Source organism: Eublepharis macularius, chromosome 18 (genome assembly GCF_028583425.1).
Source record: "Eublepharis macularius isolate TG4126 chromosome 18, MPM_Emac_v1.0, whole genome shotgun sequence".
Lineage (NCBI taxonomy): Eukaryota > Metazoa > Chordata > Lepidosauria > Squamata > Eublepharidae > Eublepharis > Eublepharis macularius.
Window position 1 is genome coordinate 22319579 of NC_072807.1, and position 19615 is coordinate 22339193.

The 19615-nt window shown below is 45.0% G+C and overlaps 1 protein-coding gene across 1 annotated transcript in view; it reads left to right on the forward strand.

Moving 5' to 3' along the window:
- AGBL1 (AGBL carboxypeptidase 1) overlaps positions 1-19615 on the forward strand; it is a 433907-nt gene that overhangs the window by 94065 nt on the left and 320227 nt on the right. Inside the window, exons 16-17 of the mRNA XM_055003103.1 lie at positions 4573-4723; positions 8710-8863. Of these exons, the coding sequence (XP_054859078.1) occupies positions 4573-4723; positions 8710-8863 (305 nt within the window). The remainder of the gene's footprint in view (positions 1-4572; positions 4724-8709; positions 8864-19615) is intronic.

Genomic DNA, 19615 nt, shown 5'->3' on the forward strand with positions numbered 1-19615 from the left:
AAGGTCAGAATTGTCTACTCTGACCGGCAGCTGCTCTCCAGGGTCTCAGGCAGAGGTCTTTCATATCACCTATTATCTGACCCTTTTAACTAGAGATGCTGAGGATTGAACCTGAGACCTTCTGCATGCCAAGCAGATGCTCAACCATTAAGCCACAGCCCCTCTTCAGTCTAGTGGCAGTAAACCTTCCCTTTGGAAAACATGAATATTGGTGGTTGGAAGCAACCATCAGGAGAAGGCCTTATCTTCTATGCCCTATTTGATGGGCCTCCATGGACCATCTTCCTGGTTGGTTGGGCTAGAGGACCACTGGTCTGATCCAGCAGGGCTCTTCTTATGTTCCATGCATGTAGTAAACTAGCATATTGTCAGAAATAAAATTTAAACACGGTCCTCACCCTTGTGCACTAGTTTACAGCACAGATTCCAAAAGAAGACTCATCATAATCAAATTTTCAATACCTCTGTTTACCTCCTGGATCATAATTGCTTGGTTTAGAATTAGTTCTATCAACATCTAATAAAGGTCTTGCTTTTTGCGGGAGGCAAAACCTTCTTTGTACTAGACAATTCCGGTTTACCAGATGACTGTCTAAATTACTATAAAAATAAAAATCCCACGTCATCATTATCATCATACTGTCTGTTGCTGTAAGTATGCTCCCACTCAGGGGTCATTTTGTAGAAAAAGAGCTGGAGGAACTCATTAGCATAACTCATTAGCATATGCCATACCCCTCGCCATCACCAGAAATGTGTCATTAGCATAACTGATTTGCATATGCTACACCTCCTGATGTCACCTATCCTGGCTGTTTTGGACCCAATCCTAGCCATTCAGGGCCGAAATTGGGCCCAAAATGGCAAAAAGGGGCTGAAAATAGACAAAAAGGGGCCCAAAATGGTCAAGATCGGGCCGCTGCTGAGTGGGAGAGTGATCCACCACCCGTCAGAGGCCTGATCGGGGCCATTTCGGCCCCAATCCAGGCCGAAACATGCCCCAAATGGCCGAGAGTCAGGTGGGTGGGGCCACCTGTCATGTGACCTCTTTGGGGAACCACTGGAACTGCGTTCCTGTGTGTCCCCCCCCCCCCGAAATGAGCCCTGCTCCCACTGGATAATAATATGCCATGTCAATTTGCTTATGTTTTCTTTCAACACCAATTTCAGGTCTGTTTCAATTTTCTCCTTGTTTTTTCCTGAAATCTTCATGCTATTGTATTGTTTTTTCATGTTCCATCCATTGACTGTATTGATCTACACTATGTAACCTGCCTTGAGTTTCAGTGAGAAAGGAGGATTATAAATAATGTTAATAAATGTTACTTTATAATATAATACAGTAGTCACAGATTATCATTTTGCACATGCATAGATGTTTCCCCCATCATTTAAGTATATTACATTTATTTAATTATATTACACTATATAATATGTAATATTATATATTAAATAAATAACAATTAAACATTAAATAGAATTATATGCAATGTAATAAATAATATATGGCTGCATTTTTAATTATATTTTTTCTTGCTCACTGATGAGGGAGGCATCTGCGTTTATACAAAATGATAAAATAGAACCATTGCGCCTGTCTTCTGGGACTTGAGAAACAACGTTCAGGTTAAAGGTCACGGCTTCCAGGGGTCTTTTTTGTTTTGCGCAAATTTTTCATTCCCTGCATTCAAACAAGGAAAAAGACACAAATGGCCATGTGCACCACTCACATATGAAGAAATAATTATTTCTGTGGGATTTGAGGAGAATCATTATCTTTATTCCCCCGCCCCATATAAATAAATAAATAAAACCAACAAGTAAATAAGCTAGTCGGTACATTTCAGCAGCTGAAATTGCAAATTTGGTTGCTTTCTTTATTTTAATGTAAAGCTGATGATAACATTCATCAAGGAGGTGGGTGGGAAGGATATGCCACATGGCCTTTTGGAACGGGATGGTTCAGCAATAGCGTAATTGGTGCTAGGCTGGGAAAATTATTGGTTGAAATGTACGTCCGGGTGCAATTTGCTGAGAGATGGTCTCTCTGAAAATGTGGGAATGGGCTCTTCATCTCAACTGAAGGGAAATCTCCCCTCCCTTCAGCCTTGAGGCTGACTCTTAAAATAATACACTGCAAAATGAGCTGATAGGGACAGAGGAGGGAAAGGCAAATGGAAATCTGATTTTGTACTCAAGTTACTAGAGAAGCCTTGGAATTTGTATCTGAAGCTGTTGTACTATCTTATCTACCTCAGAATTACTTACTCTGACTGGCAGTAGTCCTCTGAAACGGAAAGGATGTCACTTCCGGGAAGTGATGTCATAGCGCAAGCATGGGGGCTCATGCACAATTTGCAATGGGATGATTTGGGCCCCAAAGTGGCCCAATTTGGCCCGTTTGGAGCCCAAATCAGCCTGCTGTGAAGCATGGGAGTGCTCTTGGAGCAGTGCGATGACATCCCTCCTGGGAAGTGACATCATTGCACTGCCCCAGGAGTGTGCCCGGTATGCCCGTTCCTGCGTCTTTCTCTCCCTCCAGCCAGGTGGAAGGGTGGAAGCAGAGGATCCCCCGCTCCCACTGGGGGAATGGGATCCCTAATTCTAGGCCTCTAGACTCCTTTTGTGGCCTGTCTAGTTTTAGGACTGGGGCTGTTTCCACACTGCTTACCTTCATCTGGAACGCTGTGGAACGTCGAGAAAAAAACGGGGAAGATAGCGTTTTCTTGCGAGAGTTTTGTGCAACATCGTGCAAAACTCACGCGAGAAGACGCTATCTTCCACGGGGTTTTTTTCCGCGATGTTCTGCGGCGTTCTGGATGAAAGTAAGCAGTGTGGAAACGGCCTGGGTTAGCCCTGTTTCTGTGTGCAAAGGTATCTTGAATGGCTTTCTTGGTCATGTCCAGCAACTGTTCCTCTATCATTCTAGCTATATCCATGAGAGTATGCTACATTTACACTGTCATCCTAAACAGAGTTACACCCTTCTAAGCCTGTTGGCTTCAACGGACTTAGAAAGGGATAACTCTCCTTTGGATGACACTATTATAATACAATCCTAAACAGAGTTGTCCCCCCACCCAAGCCCATGGACTTAGAGGTGCTGGTGGCATGCCTGTGAAATGTTGCAGGCTTGTTCTTAAGCGAATGGACAGTTTTATAATTTTGAATCAGATATGATTGCTCTGAGGTTGGAATATCTGCTGAATTCTGCTTCTTAAGACTGTGAGCTAAGCTACAAGTGACGAATTACACTTGCCTGGCAAGTGAATAGACTCATGTGTATTCCTCCCTGTTCACTTGCCATTCACTTGCGCTCCACTTCATCGAGTGGAAAGCAAGTGAATGGCAAGTGAACAGGGAGGAATACATGTGAGTCTGTTCACTTGCCAGGCAAGTGTAATTCGTCACTTGTAGCTTGGCTCTCAGATCCCCAGCAAGGTGCCCTTGAGTGCTGTTGAAGCCAACAGTGTTTTTCCGGGCCACCATTTACTTCTTTGAAGATGTAGCTCTACCCCAAACCAATGGGCCAACCTGGCCTTTCCTCCCCTTCGCTAGAGTAGGAGATGATTCTGAAGAGCCCCGGAGTAGGCTTGCCAGGTCCCCTTAATCTCCCAATGGGAGAGGGGACCCAACACTTACCTCCCTCATGTTCCGTGCATGTTCCTTGTGCAATGCTTGCACTTTGTCCGCACGGTCCCACACTGGCACTATGATGTCATTTCTGGGAAGTGATATCATCATGCAAGATGGGGAGCATGCGTGCTGTTCACAGCAGGCCAATTTGGGCCCCAAATAGGCCCGATTCAGCCCATTTGGGGCCCAAATCAGCCCAGTGTGAGGTGCGGGAGCACTCTTGGGGCAGCATGATTTTTTATTTATTTATTGCACTTCTAGACCGCCCTCCTGGTCAGACAGGCTCAGGGCAGTATGACAACACACAATTTGCAACATACAGTCTAAAAACAGTAAAAACATTATAAATAAACATTAAAACACTATTCCATACAATAAAAATTTCTCAATTGGCGGATATAGATATTAAAATACAGCATTTTAGGCACAGGGCTTGGCTCTTACATCATGCCCTGCATCACTCGTATGAGCTCCTGCATGGGTGGTGGTGTCAGTAACGTTGTGATGATGTCAGTCATGGGTGATGATGTCAGTAACATTGTGCCAGCCTTGAGAGTGTGCCCGGGAAGCCCATTCCCCACCTTTCCCCCCTGCTGGGGGGTGGAAGGTGGGAGCAGAGGATCCCCCGCTCCCACCAGGGGAATGGAAACCCAACCCAGGAGGCGCCACTTCTCTGTCTGCAGGCCTCTGTCACAGGAGGATGATTGGCTTGTAACCTTTCAACATCTGTGGAACCTCCCAACACTTTACAATGGGACCCATTTCTCATGGCAGCCATTTTTTTGTGGCGCCCACTAACACTCTCAAAATTCCAGAAATGCTCACAGTGCCAACCAGGCTGGGGACCAATCTGATCTAAGGCATTTACGTTTCTCGCTTTGGTTTTTAACGACAAAATCCAGGTCATTCTCTTTGTCGCTCACTTTTCCTTACCAGAAATCACTACCAGCGTTGTACGGCAGGAGGAACAGCAGCTGGTACCAGCGGGAAATCGTGCTACACGCTCACCTTCACCGTTGTGTTCCCCCATAAGGATGATGTCTGCTACCTGGCCTACCACTACCCTTATACCTACTCTGCCCTGATGGTAAAAATGGTTTATTTTTGAGTCTCTGGGAGGGCTGGAAACAAATGGGTGCATGTGTATCTTTCTTCTTAATAGTTCTTGACAAATAGTCTGGATATTCTTATTAGTGAATTCATGCTTTCGAGATTTTAAGTGTCCATTACTCACTAGGATAGCATCCAAGTTTCTGTCCAATAGGAATTCTCTCTGGCTGTTCTGATTTGTCCATGTTATGGAACATGACTGTTTTTGGTCCAGAGCACTTTTAGACACAGTGGAAGTATAAAACTTCTCAGCAGACCCACTCAACTGCTAGTCCCAGTTCTTAAGCTCCTGGCACCCAGCACCTCTCTATTTAGACTGCAATTAGGCCAAGTTCTTGCCGGGGGCAAGAAATTCCCCTCCAAAGTGAACCCTTCCTGCTGCTGATCAGCTGGATGGCATGGAAAAAATAAAGGAGAAAAAAGGGGACGGGAGTGACGGTTGGCATTCCAATGCTCTGATGTCACTTCCTGTGTGATCAGAAGTGATGTCAGCATGTCGCCGGTGACACCAGTGCATTGCCAGTATGGGCCCAACTGCTTTGGTGAGCCTCCCACCAGTTGCCAGCCCTGTACTAGCCTTTTGCAATGCACCTGACAGCAATGATGGCCCCTTTTTAAAATTGAATTTGGCTTTTGGAAATTGCTGCACGTGTTTCGCAAAAACTGGAAGGAGATGTTTGAAGGATGCTGGCTGTTCCATAAGAGGGATGTGTTGCTGGCTTCTCAGAGGGCCCTAGCCAAAACAATAGGTCAGTGCAGAATGTTCTCTAGTTGCAGATAAGCAGAAATAGTTCCTGCAAAATACTCTGCGTGCGGATTCATTTACCTTCAAACATCTTGATTTCCTATTGCTTCTTCGCTATACTTTGTAGCCACTATATTTTGGATTTGGTAAGACAATGATGTCTTTGGGGAAAGTGCCATCAAGTTGTAGCTGCCTTATTATGACCCCTGCTGGGGTTTTGAAGGCAGAGATTAACACAGGTGATTTGCCATTGCCTGCCTCTGCACAGTAACCCTGGTCTTCTCCCATACAATTACTAACTAAGGCTGACCCTGCTTAGCTTCTGAGATCTTGGAAACCCAGATCATGGTAACTATGTCACTTATATACTAATAGTGAAGTGGCCCTGACCAGTGGATACTTAAATCTGGAGACTGGAATGGACAAGACAGATCTTACTACACACCTGAAAAATGTCCCAGGTTTGCAGAAAAATCTGAAATCTAGAATAATGTTGAATAAAACTCAACTGAGGGTGAGGGCGTTCTTTCCTGAATTGCTCATCGGCTGATTCTGCAAACGTTGGATAATGCACTTTCAATGCACTTTATCAATCGTTGATTTTTTGTTCCTCACACAAAAAAATCCATTCCAAATGATCTATAAACTGGATTGGAAGTGCATTATCCAAGGTGTGCAGAATCATCTATCAACCAATTAGAATCATTCAGAAAATGAGATCTCTGTTTTAGATAACCAATCAAATTTGGCTATCTGATGACATCTCTAAGGACACATGAGATCACTTGCGGGGGCGGGGGGGGGAGAGAACTTAGTTTCATGTTACCATTTCTTTCATTTTTATTTTAAACGTTTGTTTCCTTTGCAAATGCAATCTCCAGATTTGTTTTCTCAAGGAGGAGAATTGCCTGGAGGGGTGGGTGGGAGAGAGGGCTTTAATTCTTTCCTTGATTGCCATTTTCTCCTTAGAAAAAGCCCCCCTCCAAGCTACCATTACTCCCGCTGTAGACATGTTACAGCTACCTGTACAGTTACCTATATCCCCCCCCCCAAAAAAGGTGGGTATAAAAGCAAGTAAAGGGGAGGCTTTTTCCAGTGATAAACTGTCAAGGGAAGAAAATGTTAACCTCCTCAGCTGTTCTCCTCTTTGATAAAGCAATTTCCAAGGCTGTATTTGCAATGCAAAATAAATAAATAAATAAGCAGGGAAAAGTAGTTGTGAAGCCCAAGGAGAAAGCGATGTAAATTGGCAAACAAATATTTTCATATATAATCCTGAAAATTAAATTTTAAAAAGGAGATGTTTTTCCCCCCGCGCTGCTAAAAATATCCCTGAAAAACAACGAGTAGTTTCAGCACAGCCTTAGAAAACTTTATAATAAATGGCAGGTATCTCTCTTCAACATGCTAAAGTCTGGAGAGGTACTCATTTCCCAGTGCTAGCCAAGTCATGATTGCTGTGGATATTTTCCAGTGATGACTTTGACCAGGTCAGAGGAAAGAACTTTGAACTTCCTGCCGGGGCTTCTAACTTTTTGCCATGGGAAAACAATTCCATTTGTGCAGAATGGCTGATGAACAAAATCCAGCTCCTGCCTGTGCATCGTTAGGTTTTATTTTCCAGCATATGTCTGTGCAAAACCTAGTATGCTTCCACCCACCCCTCTTCAGACCGGTAATGAATTCAAAGTGATTTAGCAACCCAAGGGCTCAATTATCTGTAGAATACATTTGAAAAGATGATAAAATCCCATATGGAAACAGTGACTTGGAAACACTGGTCACAATCTAATGTACGTTTAATAACTGCAGGCGTATTTATGGCAGATCTATGCCCACGGAGGAGACTGCGACTAAGGGCAGCGTCCAGAACCAGAGTTGCTTTGGGTAATGAATAAATGCTATTTACACCAGGATGATAAAATTTTAAAAGTCGGTATTAATAGGTTCACGCCACATGCTTGCAGGCACAAGTACAGGGGACTGGAGGTTTCTGACTGGATTGAAAAGATTCTGGAACCTGAGCAAATGCAACTTGGCAGACTCTGGTAGGAGCAAAACTGGTCACTTGCATTTCCTATTGGCTCCTGTGGCTTGTGCCAGCCAAACAGTGGGCTTGATTTCTTGTCAGAGGAGAAGGACTTGCATAGGGAAGTGGGCACAAGAGAGACCCATCCTCATAGCTGGTGCTGCCATTTTTTAAAAACCTCATCTGTTTTGCAAGGTCATAGATCCAGAGGAGTTAGCCGTGTTAGTCTGTAGTTGCAAAATGGTAAAAAGTCCAGTAGCACCTTTAAGACTAACCAACTTATTTGTAGCATAAACGTCCGAGAACCACAGCTCTCTTCGTCAGATGACATCTGAGGAAGAGACCTGTGGTTCTCGAAAGCTCATGCTACAAATAAGTTGGTTAGTCTTAAAGGTGCTACTAGACACCTTACTTTTTTGCAAGGAGAGAGGAAGTGTGTATGAACCCATCCACCCTCATTTATTTATTTTAATGTTTGTCTCCCCCTTTTCTCCCCGAAAGGATCCAAGTACCTTACTACAGTAAAGCACACAGCTTAAACTAACCTTGCAAAGTAGATCAGGCCAAGAGCCCATTTGAATGGTAGAAAGGATTCACTGAAGTCATGAGGTCTTCGTTATCAGATGAGCAAATTGCAAACAGGCTCAATCCTGATTGCAGCTATGATGTTTGGGGAGAAGGATGTTCATCCTCCACATGGTTTTTACATATTGAAACAGCCCTAGGGAGCCCCTATTTTTTTCCATTACTTTTCACATGCTTTAGGCTGCAATCCTAAGCACACTTTCCTAGGAGTAGATCCAGAGGAGTTAGCCATGTGAGAGCCAAACTACAAGTGACACCTGACACAGGTTGGACACTTGTCAGCTTCCCTCAAGTTTTGGCGGGAAAGGTAGGCAGCCTGGCGGAATGTTGGACAAGTGACAGTTGAAAAGTCCATTGGACAGCAGTCGGAGAGCCACGCTGCGAGACCAGGACGCCTACATTTCCCATCAAAACTTGAGGGAAGCTGACAAGTGTCCAACCTGTGTCATTCGTCACTTGTAGTTTGGCTCTTAGTCTGTAGTAGTGGGAGTAAATCCTATTGCATAAAATGGGACTTGGTTCTGAGTAGACCTGTTTTGGTCCCCATAATATCCTTCTTAATACATTGTGCTTCTCCCCCTGCCTTCTCTGTTCTCATTCTCAGTCTCACCTTGACATCCTGGAACAAACCCGGAACCCTAAGAAAATCTTCTTTCGGAGGCAGACCCTGTGCCATACTCTGGGGGGAAATGCTTGTCCCCTGGTCACCATCACAGCCATGCCTACATCGGAAAGCTATGCCAATCTGGAGCAATTCCGTAAGTCACCAATACCTTCCAAGCTTGTTAGTCTACAACGGTTATATGCTCGCTCTGGTGAAGAGGTTCTATGAGAGTTGTAATGATTGGCTCTGCTTGTCAGCCAAAAATTGCCTCCCAAAGTGGCTTAACATACAACCGTAGAGGAATGCAGATACCAATAGTATTTATTTATATATTTATACCCTGCTTTTCTTCACAGCGGAGACCCAAGGAAGCTTACAACATGGTTCATTCCACCTCCATTTTTTCCTCACAACAACCCTGTGAGGTATGTTGGGCTGAGAGGGCGAGAGAAAGTGACTGGCCCAAGGTGAACTAGAGAGCTTCCATGGTAGAGTGGCGATCTGATCCTGGGTCGGCCAGATCCTAGTGCAGTTCTTTGACTACTAAAATGGGTACTCAGGGAAGGGGGGTTATTTCAGAAAGGCCTGGTCCAGGTGTGATGCCTGCTGTGAAGGCCACATCAGTGGCAGCAGGGATGAGAGGAGGGTCTTTGCTGGAGCTGGATCCAGGGATGATGAAGAGGTGCTTGGCTGCATCTTAGCTTGGTTGTCCTGTGCCTCCCAACCATGCCCAAGGACCAATGCCCTGCCTTAGCATTTCAAAAACAACCAATCCCCAGCTCCCATGTTTTTTAAAAAATCTCCCTGTCTCTTGCAATCCTATTCTGACCTGTAGGCTTCGCATAAAGCATGAAATTATGGGGCAAACCCATCAAGTCTTGGGACTTTTATAGCATAGATTATGAAGCCACAGTTCAAGGGTCTGCATCCTGTGGTGCCAAAGCCAGATGTGGCTCATTGAAAAAGAAAATGAAATCTTTCAGAGTCTCTGTACACGAGACATCTGAGACGTGAAGAACACGTGTTGGGAGATGCAATGGTAGCCGGGGAGGGTAGTTTTAAAAGACAGAGCAAAGGCTTCGCTATGCAGTGGAGCTGTGTGAAGGGGCTGTGAAATGCCAGAAGGGAAAATTCAGCCTATTATAACCTCTCAGGTCCAAGCCTAGCTCTGGAAGGCAGCTCCAGCCCATTTCCATTCCTTGCTGCCCTCTGGTTGAGATCTCACACAGTTTTGGACTGGAGAGGTGAAATTGACAGAGCCTTTGGGGAGGTGAAGATGAAATTAACAAATCTGCTGAGGAGCGATCTCCACCAGCTCTGTCGTTTTAAACTACCCTTCCCAGCTAACACTGCGTCTCCCTACACTTGACGAACATGTGCCAAGGCATCTCGTGTAGAAAGACTCTCAGTAAAAGTGTTTTGGAGGGGTAGGCGGGATGCTGGAATAACCAGTATGCAAAGAGAGGCAGGCAATGATTTTGATGGATGGAAGGGATGCTTAACAGAGAAGGTAATAATAAGAGGGGATCCAAGTGAGAACCATATGCAGATTTATGCCAGTACACTGAAGAGATTGCACAGGGTACGTCTGTGTATATTTATTACTTACTGTGAGACGTGCGTGCCACTTCCTAACAAAGAATTTGCAACAGATGGTGTTTAGGCTGCAGAAACTTTATGGATTAATAATGGACATGTCAATCATCAGTAATATTAAGTGGTATAGTTTTCTCTATGCAACTATACAATTAAAGTACGCTCTTTTCCTGGCTCTTTGTTGATCTCTAGTTCTGAATTTTGACACAGTGTGACTCTTAATTAGAAAAGGCTGCTGACCCCGGTTGTAAATTTTTCTGCACGCTTGCAGCACCCAAGTCATTTCTTTAATTTTGTCGAACTTTTATTTCATGGAACTTAATTCAGCCATGGGACCTGAAATGCATTGTGCACTGTGGCGGGGACAGATGTCTGTTAAGCGACACCTGCTTGTTTGTAAAGATGCCGCTTGCTCCTGGGGCGAGCTCTGGGAACGATAATCGCAGTGTTCTTGTGAGGATGCAATCCATTTGATTTATTGGATTAATTGGCAGGAAGAGAGTGTGCCATGTTTTGTGCTCTGGGTCTGCCTCGGGGCGAGGCTGAATAATCATGTACTTATTATTTCATTTAAGCCACTTGGTTAATTAGAGCTTTTAGAAGATGCATAGCCTCCCCCCTTCTTGATTCTTTGCCTGAGCTTTGAGCAACACTTGGGTTTTGTTCTTCCAGCTTTCTGCTTTGACACATCCTCCAGTCTGCAGGGCAAAAAGGCCACTTGTGTTGGAATGCCAGATATCCACACTTTGCAAAAGCAGAGCCAACGTTTAAAGGCCTCGGTGCCCCAGGTCCCTGGGAATCGTTGTCAAGGCTTGGTACGATTCCACCTGTACGAGAGCTGCAGGTTGGAAAGAAATGGGCGTTTTGAACTGGAGGCATGAGGAAGAACTGTGGTTGGCTCATTTGTATTTGAGTCTCGTTAGGGTTTTTGTAGCGTTAAAAGGAATTCCTCCTTACGCAATTTCTCCCTGAAATCCAGCAATCTGCCTGCCCCCCACCTTTTTAGGAATTTGGAGTTTGTTTCAGATCAAAAAGAGTCCAGTAGCACCTTTAAGACTAACCAATTTTATTGTAGCATAAGCTTTCGAGAATCAAGTTCTCTTCGTCAGATGCCTGATCAGTTCACAGAGAAGAGGGGCAGGGAGGTAGTTCTACAGATTTTCAGAATCCTAACCCTTCCTACCCTCCTGCTAGAGCACCCTGTGCTATGTAACATTTTTAAAAAAACCAGCTCTGCAAGTGTTGAAGTTACAAAAGGGTGCATAGAGACATAACAGAAAACTACAAAGAGAAATCAAAGAGAAATTCTCTTTTTGAAAGAGAAAAACAAAATGAGGAATCTAAAAATACGAATTTTAGACAAGGAGATTCCATTTCTTTCTTTCTTTCTTTCTTTCTTTCTTTCTTTCTTTCTTTCTTTCTTTCTTTCTTTCTTTCTTTCTTTCTTTCTTTCTTTTATTTGTTTTGTTTGTTTTATTTGTTTTATTTGTTTTATTTGTTTATTTATTTTTAACCCACCCTCCCTGCAAGTGGGCTCAGGGCGAGGTACAACATTGATTAAAATGCAACTTAAAACCAATTATAAAAACAGATAAAATACTGTGCCCCTTTCCCCTTCCCATAATAATGCTAATTTTGAGCCTTCTAAGGGCCAAGCTACACATGACGAATGACACTTGAACGGCAAGTGGATTGAGTGGAGGGCAAGTGAACAGGGAGAAATACACTTGCTGTTCAAGTGTCATTCGTCATGTGTAGCTTGGCCCTAAGGTCCACAAATAACTTGAGGGCTTTTCCTTGTTTTGCTTCCATTCAAACTCTGGCCTCAATCTTATTTATTTAGTTAGACATTCATACCCCATTTTTCTCCCCTCTGGGGATGATCAAGCTGCTTACAATGTCTCTCTCCCTGCCTCCATTTTATTCTTGCAATAACTGTTCAGGTTGGTTAGGTTGGATGGGAGTGACTTTGCCATGGTCCTCCACTGAGTTTCATGGCAGAGTCTATCTCCCAAATTGTAGTCCTACACTCTTAATTACCACACCAAGCTGGCTCTCAAGATGAAAGGGCTTCTCTTGTCCTGTTCCTTCTTATTGTCTCAGCACAGCATTCTCCTCATCCCTGATATTAGTTTTAAAAAAATCGAAATATTGAAAACTCCAGAGTTAGAACATTGGCAGTTTGTTTGGGATGTATTTTTGCAGGGTTTTTTTGCTTGTATCTTTCTCCCCCTTTTTATGTTACCTGTGAAACTGCATTCTCCTGCATCTATCGAGGTCAGTATAGCCTACTTAGACTAGCAACCATTGAACTTTAGCCTTTGCTGGTTCAACAGCTCTCCAACTGAGCTTAGATTAAGCCCTATCAATCAATCTGTTTATTACAGTCGTAGACCAGCATAACACATAAACAAGAAATTGCACTACCCTAGTATATGATTTTAAAAATGTAATACCAATATACGGTTTAAAATGTGATACCAGTATACATTAAAAATTAAAAAGTTACATACATATAAATGTAGTAGATACAATAGGTATGGCAAAGTTATCACATACAATTATGCCATCTAGTTTGTGTCTTCCGTCGACAGTGGATTACTACTAACAATTGCTGCTATTCGACGTTAGCGCCAATATTCTGTCGAGCTTTACAAACTGCTGCACAAATTAAGCCCTACTCAGCTCTTTGCAATAAGGATCTCACCACCTGGCTCTTGCTGTCCAGCATTATGAGTCATCTCCAGCTTATCCTGAAATTGGCTGCCCAGTGGAGACCTTCATCCCTGGCACACTAGATAGTGAATGAGACAGCAACCCTGGTTCCAGAATAAGTAGAGAACTCTTTGTAGCACACTGAGACAGCATGGGGAAAGGCTGTGGCTCAAGGGTAGAGCATCTGCTTGACATGCAGAAGGTCCCAGGTTCAGTCCCCAGGATTTCCAGTTAAGAGGATCAGGTAGTGAAAGACCCTTGGAGAGCCACAGCCAGTCTGAGTAGACAATACTAACCTGGATGGACCAAGGGGCTGATTCAGTATAAGGCAGCTTCATTTGTGTTTGTGTTCATGGGAATGGATCCAGACTAGAGATGGGCACAAACTGAGAAAATACCGAACCGTATGGTTCATGGTTCGTCACATTTCATGAACCACGAATCAGAAACTTTCAGTTCGTTTGGCAGCAGAAGGTCTGCAGAAAGCTGATCCCCCCAGTTGCCTAGGAAATTGTTTGATCGGCGGCAGACTGTTTACAGTGACAAACCAAAAAAAATGAACCAAACGAACTGGCCTAAAGTTTGTGGCGGTTCGTCAGAAATGGACTCCGATGAACCACCGGTTCGCAAAACGTGAACTGGTCCGGTTCATGATGAACTTTGGTTTGTATTTCAGTTCAAGCCCATCTCTAATCCAGACTAATATTTCCACAGGTACAAGGATTTCCATTCACAGAATGCAATATTTCTCCCCCTCCCCCCAACCTCCCCTCCCCCCCAAATCTTGCTTTTGAGGGTCCCCTCCTTCAAGAACAGGATTTCAGGGGGCATTTCAGGCTGTCATGATAAGTGGGGAAGGGGGGGAATCACACTCTGTGAGCGAAAGTCCTTGCACACTCCATTTGGTCTAGATCCAGGCCATGCTTTCTTGTGGCTTACTGACTCTTGCATTCTACCATGTTTTATGTTCACTTTTTGATTGTGAATTTTGGATCTGCATTTGGGGGCAGTGTCGGGGTGAGAGCAGGCACAGCAGGGGAGAGCTAGAATAGCCTAGTGTCTATCTCCACCCGAGTCTCCGTTCCTATGGTAGTCTCAATAGTATACACTTTTCATCGCAGGACTCTTTGAGTTTGTTAGTATTCCACCAGCCTCCTACAATAATTGCTTACTACTTATCGGTAATGGAACATGGAAAAGAGAGGAATAAAGAACCGTCCCAGCGTTCATCGTCTATGCATGAACCTGTTGAGACCCACATGTTTTATACATCCTGATGCCGCCGTCCTTTTCTCATTCAAGTGATAGGGATCGGCTATTCAAGCTACATGAACCTGCTTATTAAAACCTTGTCCTGTCCTCTCAAGAGGTTTACTAAAAAGAGACACATTGCAGAATCCACCGAGCCATTCTGTGCTTCTCTTGTGTCAAATATGCTGGGTTTCCAAACATGTGGACAGGGCTATTTTCGCCTCTGTCCCCCAAGACATGCTCTGTCCTGGACCTCCAAAATTATCCATTCATCTCCACCTCTGGAAGCCAAGCAGGATGCTGTGAGTGGCTCTTTGCATCGTCACAATGACCGTAATAAAGATTCCGCCCAGGAAAACTCTGCTATGACAAGTGTAACGGTTTATTATGCATTAGGTTCCGGCTGCATCTTACAGCATGGGAACAGCACCGAAGGGAGAAATTAAACTGTCAGAGAGTCAGGCACTTAAGTAAAGATGTTGAAGTGGTTACTAGGGTAGCTGGTGGTGTTCGAAATTAGAGTAGAATAGAGCTGGCTCACAGGGTTAGCGCCTTAAAGACCAACAAGATTTCCAGGGCATGAGCTTTTGAGCATCAAGGCTGCCTTCATCAGATAGGGTACATGTGTGGGGGGGGTGGGTGGAAGGGAGAGCTTTGAAGCATCTCTGTAGATTTTTGTCTTTGTGGGTACAAAAGAGCAAGGCGCATGATGATTACCAGCTAGCTTGGCTTCCATCTTGCTTGTACCACCAAGGAATTCCAGGGTTGGGCAGGCAATGGCAAAACCTCCTCTGTTTGCTGCTTGCCTTGAAAACCTTACGGGGTTGCCATAAGTTGTCTGCAACTTGACAGCACTTTACACACACACTTTCCTTCAAAGAGCTCAGGGGGGTGTATAATGTTCTTTCTTCTCCCCTGTTTTGTCATCTCAACACCTCTATGGCAGTAGGATAGACTGAAAGCAACTGGCCAAAGGTTATGCAGCAGGTTTCATGGCAGATTTTAGTCCACCTGCTTCGCTCCACTGCTTGTTTTTGTGTAGATCATTGTGAAGGAAACAAAATAACAAATATTCGCTCATTCGTATCCATTGCCGAATACCACTGAATCAGGGAGAGAGACCAGCGGTCCTTCTTGGAGAATATGGAGAAGTGGTAGCAGTGACGTTGGAATTGGACAGTTGATGAACAGCTGCTCTGGTAGCCCACATTTCTCTGCCATCAACTTGCCAGGCCCTTGGACAAGGTCCCCCTTCCACCATACTGCAGCATTCAGTAGCACGAGCTGTTAGCCGGTCAGTTTCACAGGCTGCCCCTGCGAATGCTTTTTTCCTCCAACATGAACTTGATTCCTTTCAATCTTGTCCCCCCCCCCCGCACAAATTATGAACAGAAAAAAAAATCTGAAAATGTGGAACAGCGAGGAATGCCCCTCCTCCTTTTTTTTTTCAGGGTGCTGCAAACTAATCATTGTGTGCAAAAATGTACACAGTTTAATTAAGCACATTGATTAAATCAATATGATTCCAACAGCCTAGCGCTCCAATCAGCTTAATCTCATTAAATGTAATTCGGGCCTCGATAATTGATTAATAATGCATTATGGTTTATGAATTATTGACTCCCAAGTTATTATAACTGTGCCTGCTCCCTGTGTGACAGACACTGCTGCATGTTAATTACGAGGGGGGTCTCCCACTTCTTTCTTTTCAATAACTTTGTTGAGGAAGAGAGGACAATGGCTGAGAGCAACACAGGAACACCGTTAGATCGGAACCAGTGTCAAAGCTGGCCCACCCCAAAGGAGTGTGTTCTCCTCAGGAGGGGCTTGGATGATGCATCAATGCAGGGGACAGCTGACTATATCAGTGGCAACCCTGTGGCATGAGTGCTACAGTGGCACAGATATAACATCGATAGTGTGCAAGAGGGCCCTTTATGACCAAGTTTACAGCATGTATCCCCAGTCATGTCCAGCTTCTACAGTTTCCACCTCTGGCTTGGGAAATTCCTGGAGATTTGGGGATGGTGCCTGGGGAGGGAAAGCGATGCCATAGAGTTCACTCTCCAAAGCTATTTCCTCCAGGGGAACTGATCTGTGCGGTATGGAGATCAGTTGTAATTCCAGAACTCTTAATCCCATCCCACCTGGAGGCTGGAAACTCTACTATCTTCACCCATCTCATTGCATCAAGGAGAAGGGGCAATGCCACCCAGCAGGCAGATTGGACAGTGAGGGATGGGTTTCCCCAATCAAACGGGAAACCAAGTGGAGCGTTACTGTAGTATTTCTATCAATGCTTTCCCCCACAACTCTGCCCTGAACCTGAAACCCATCTCTCATGTTCCCTCTGGGATACAGCACCAACCAATGTGTTTCCTTGCACCCACATTTCTACCTCAAAACACCTCACTCCCGGAGCAAAATGCCAGTTATGGATTTCCTCTATCTTGATGAAGCAACAAAACACCTCTGAAGACCCTAGCAGGCACCACCTTTGGGTCTGCAGAAAATGTCCATTCTAGAAGGATACCTAGTTTGGAGTCTCCCAACTTTTCGATTTGCTCCCCATGGCAGCCATTTTGTGATTAGTCTAAACTTAGATGGCAGCCATTTTGTGATTGGTCTCACCTATGATGACAGCCATTTTGTTCTGATGACTTTATGGGGTGGTTTTCCATTGCCTTCCCCAGTCGTCTACACTTTACCCCCAGGAAACCAGGTACTCATTTTACTGACCTCGGAAAGATGGAAGGCTGAGTCAACCTTGAGCCGGCTTCCTGAACCGGCTTCCACCAGGACTGAACTCAGGTCATGAGCAGAGCTGGGGCTGCAGTACTGCAGCATACTACTCTGCGCCACAGGGCTCTGAAGAGGAAGGAAATAGCAAATCACCTCAATTGCCTTGGAAATCCCTTGCTGGAGTCTCCATCAGTCATTTGCTTCTTGACAGCACATACACACATACATAGCATGGGGTAAATATCTAATAAGTAAATTACTAAGTATTGTTCTCTGAGTGAGCAAGGATTCTTCTGTCTTCCCAGCCAGAAAGGCCTTCAAATAGCTTGCCTATGCTGGGCTTCCAGACACCAGTGTTTGTCCAGTAAGTTAATGAAATATGGTTCTCGATAGGCACTGAACTTCCCCTTTCTAAATGGCCAAAGAGAGCCTCGAGCTGTGGCCAGGCCTGTGATATCCAGCTCAGTCTGTGATGTGGAAAAGAAAACATATTTCACTGAGCACTGCTTTTCCCGCAGGTTTGGTAGTAAATTCAAGTCACTCTCCCAGCGCTGGAGGGGCATACTTCTAAAGGTCAGATGCTGTCATATGTCAATGAGTTGATGAGGCATTTGAGTGGAGCAAAATTCTACTCTTCCTGTGTGAAGACAGAGACCTATCTGATGAGGGCATTGTTTTCGGACAAGATTATGGAGGCAGAATAATACCAGGAGCCCAAACAGAAGGAACATTACAGAAAGAGTCATTGAAGAAGTCACATCTATGGGCTTGTCCAGTTTATGTTTTCTTTTTAAATAACTAGTGAGGTATAACCCAATGAAGATGGGCAGTGGTAGAGTGGGTGCGTTTCAGCCTAAATTGTCTTCCCAGCTGGGCTGTGCTCAGAGAGGAAAATGGCCCAGGAGCAGAGAATTTGCTTTGCGTGCAGAAGGTCCCAAGTGTGTCCCAGGCACCTCCAGTTAAAAGGACCAGGTAGTGGGTAAGGTGAAAGACGTGAACTTGGAGGGCCACTGACTCAGAATAAGATAGCCTCATGTTTACATTGTCCCCCTTGATTTTCCCAAGCCTCTCTTGCTCTCCAGTATTTGGGACCCCTCCCTCTATCCCTTGCTCTCCAAAGTCCTGAACTGTCATCTCATCACGACTAGAGATGGGCACAAACCGCATTACAAGCATCAAAAACCCACGAAAATGACGATCGCGCAATTGTGACCTGGCGGATCTTGATTGTCCACGGCCAATGATCCAGCAGTCGGGAGAGGCCTGGATCGTGGCGTTCGGGCTCGGTTTGGGAATTCAGACACTCAGGCACCAGCAATCTATTCCCCTGGCAACAGAGCCAGGGGAATGCCTGAGCTCTGTCTGCCTTCCTTCTGTCACCCTGGAAACCCAAATGGAAGCCCAGCTTTCCTTGATCAGCAGGGCTTCCTTCCAACCACGGAGCTGCAAAGCAGTTACATGTTGGGAGAAGACACCCAGGGGAGGGAGGGGGAAGGGGGTGTTCTGTAGCCATGGGCACTCCAATCTTATCCCTGCAAACTCTGATAGGCAGCTCTGACGCCACCAGTGAGTGGGCAGACTCCCCGCCTCCTCCCCTGCTAGGCCCGGTGGCTGCCGGCATCAGCCACCGTTCCTGTATCGCTGGGAACAGTGGCATGCCCTGCTGCGTTTTCCACGATCCACGATCCATGTTCAGGGATGGGAGATGGTTGTTGCTGTTCGGGAATTCGGGATCGTGGTCCATACTGAACCACAATCCGCTGGTTCAATAATTTTTTTTTGGTTTGTGCCCATGTCTAATCATGACCCTAGACAATAACTCTTGGCTGCTTCTTATGATCTCATTCAGGTTTTCACTCTGAGGTCTGCTTTGTAAGAAGTGAAGGACTCACACTGTCCCATGTCTCAGAGCCAAGCTACAAGTGACGAATTACACTTGCCTGGCAAGTGAACAGACTCACGAGTATCCCTCCCTGTTCACTTGCCATTCCCTTACTCTCCATTTGATCAAGTGGAAGAGCAAGTGAATGGCAAGTAAACGGAGGAATACACGTGAGTCTGTTCACTTGTCAGGCAAGTGTAGTTCGTCACTTGTAGCTTGGCTCAGAGAAGTAGAAAGGTCAGGGCTTGTGCGGCCCACCTTCCTACTGGAGCTATCCCTCTGATAAGGAAATTGTTTCTCTCAGGGACTTCTTTCCTTCCTCCTCCCTTTCTTGCTTGCACTTCTTCTTCATCTTAGCAGCCATGGAGGCAGGACATGTTTCCTGTATCCTGGTATCCTAGATTAGAGCTCCGTTCTTCAGACAGGGAGCTCTGAATCCCCAAGGCTTACATTCTGAAAATCTTGTTAGTCTCTAAGGTGCCACTGGACTAAACTCCTGTTGTGGGACTGCACTCTGTATGATCTAATGCTCATGCAGGACAAAACTTTTGCATTAAATGGAGATGTCTTAAGTGAAAATGGTTTTGCATCATTGCTGCCCTGGGGGATTTTTTGTTCTAATCGCTTCAGCTACAAGCTCAGTTGGGAGTCTGAGTCAAGCCATTCTCAATATTTGCATGCCATGGACAATACAGAAAAATGAACATCAACAGTCTATCT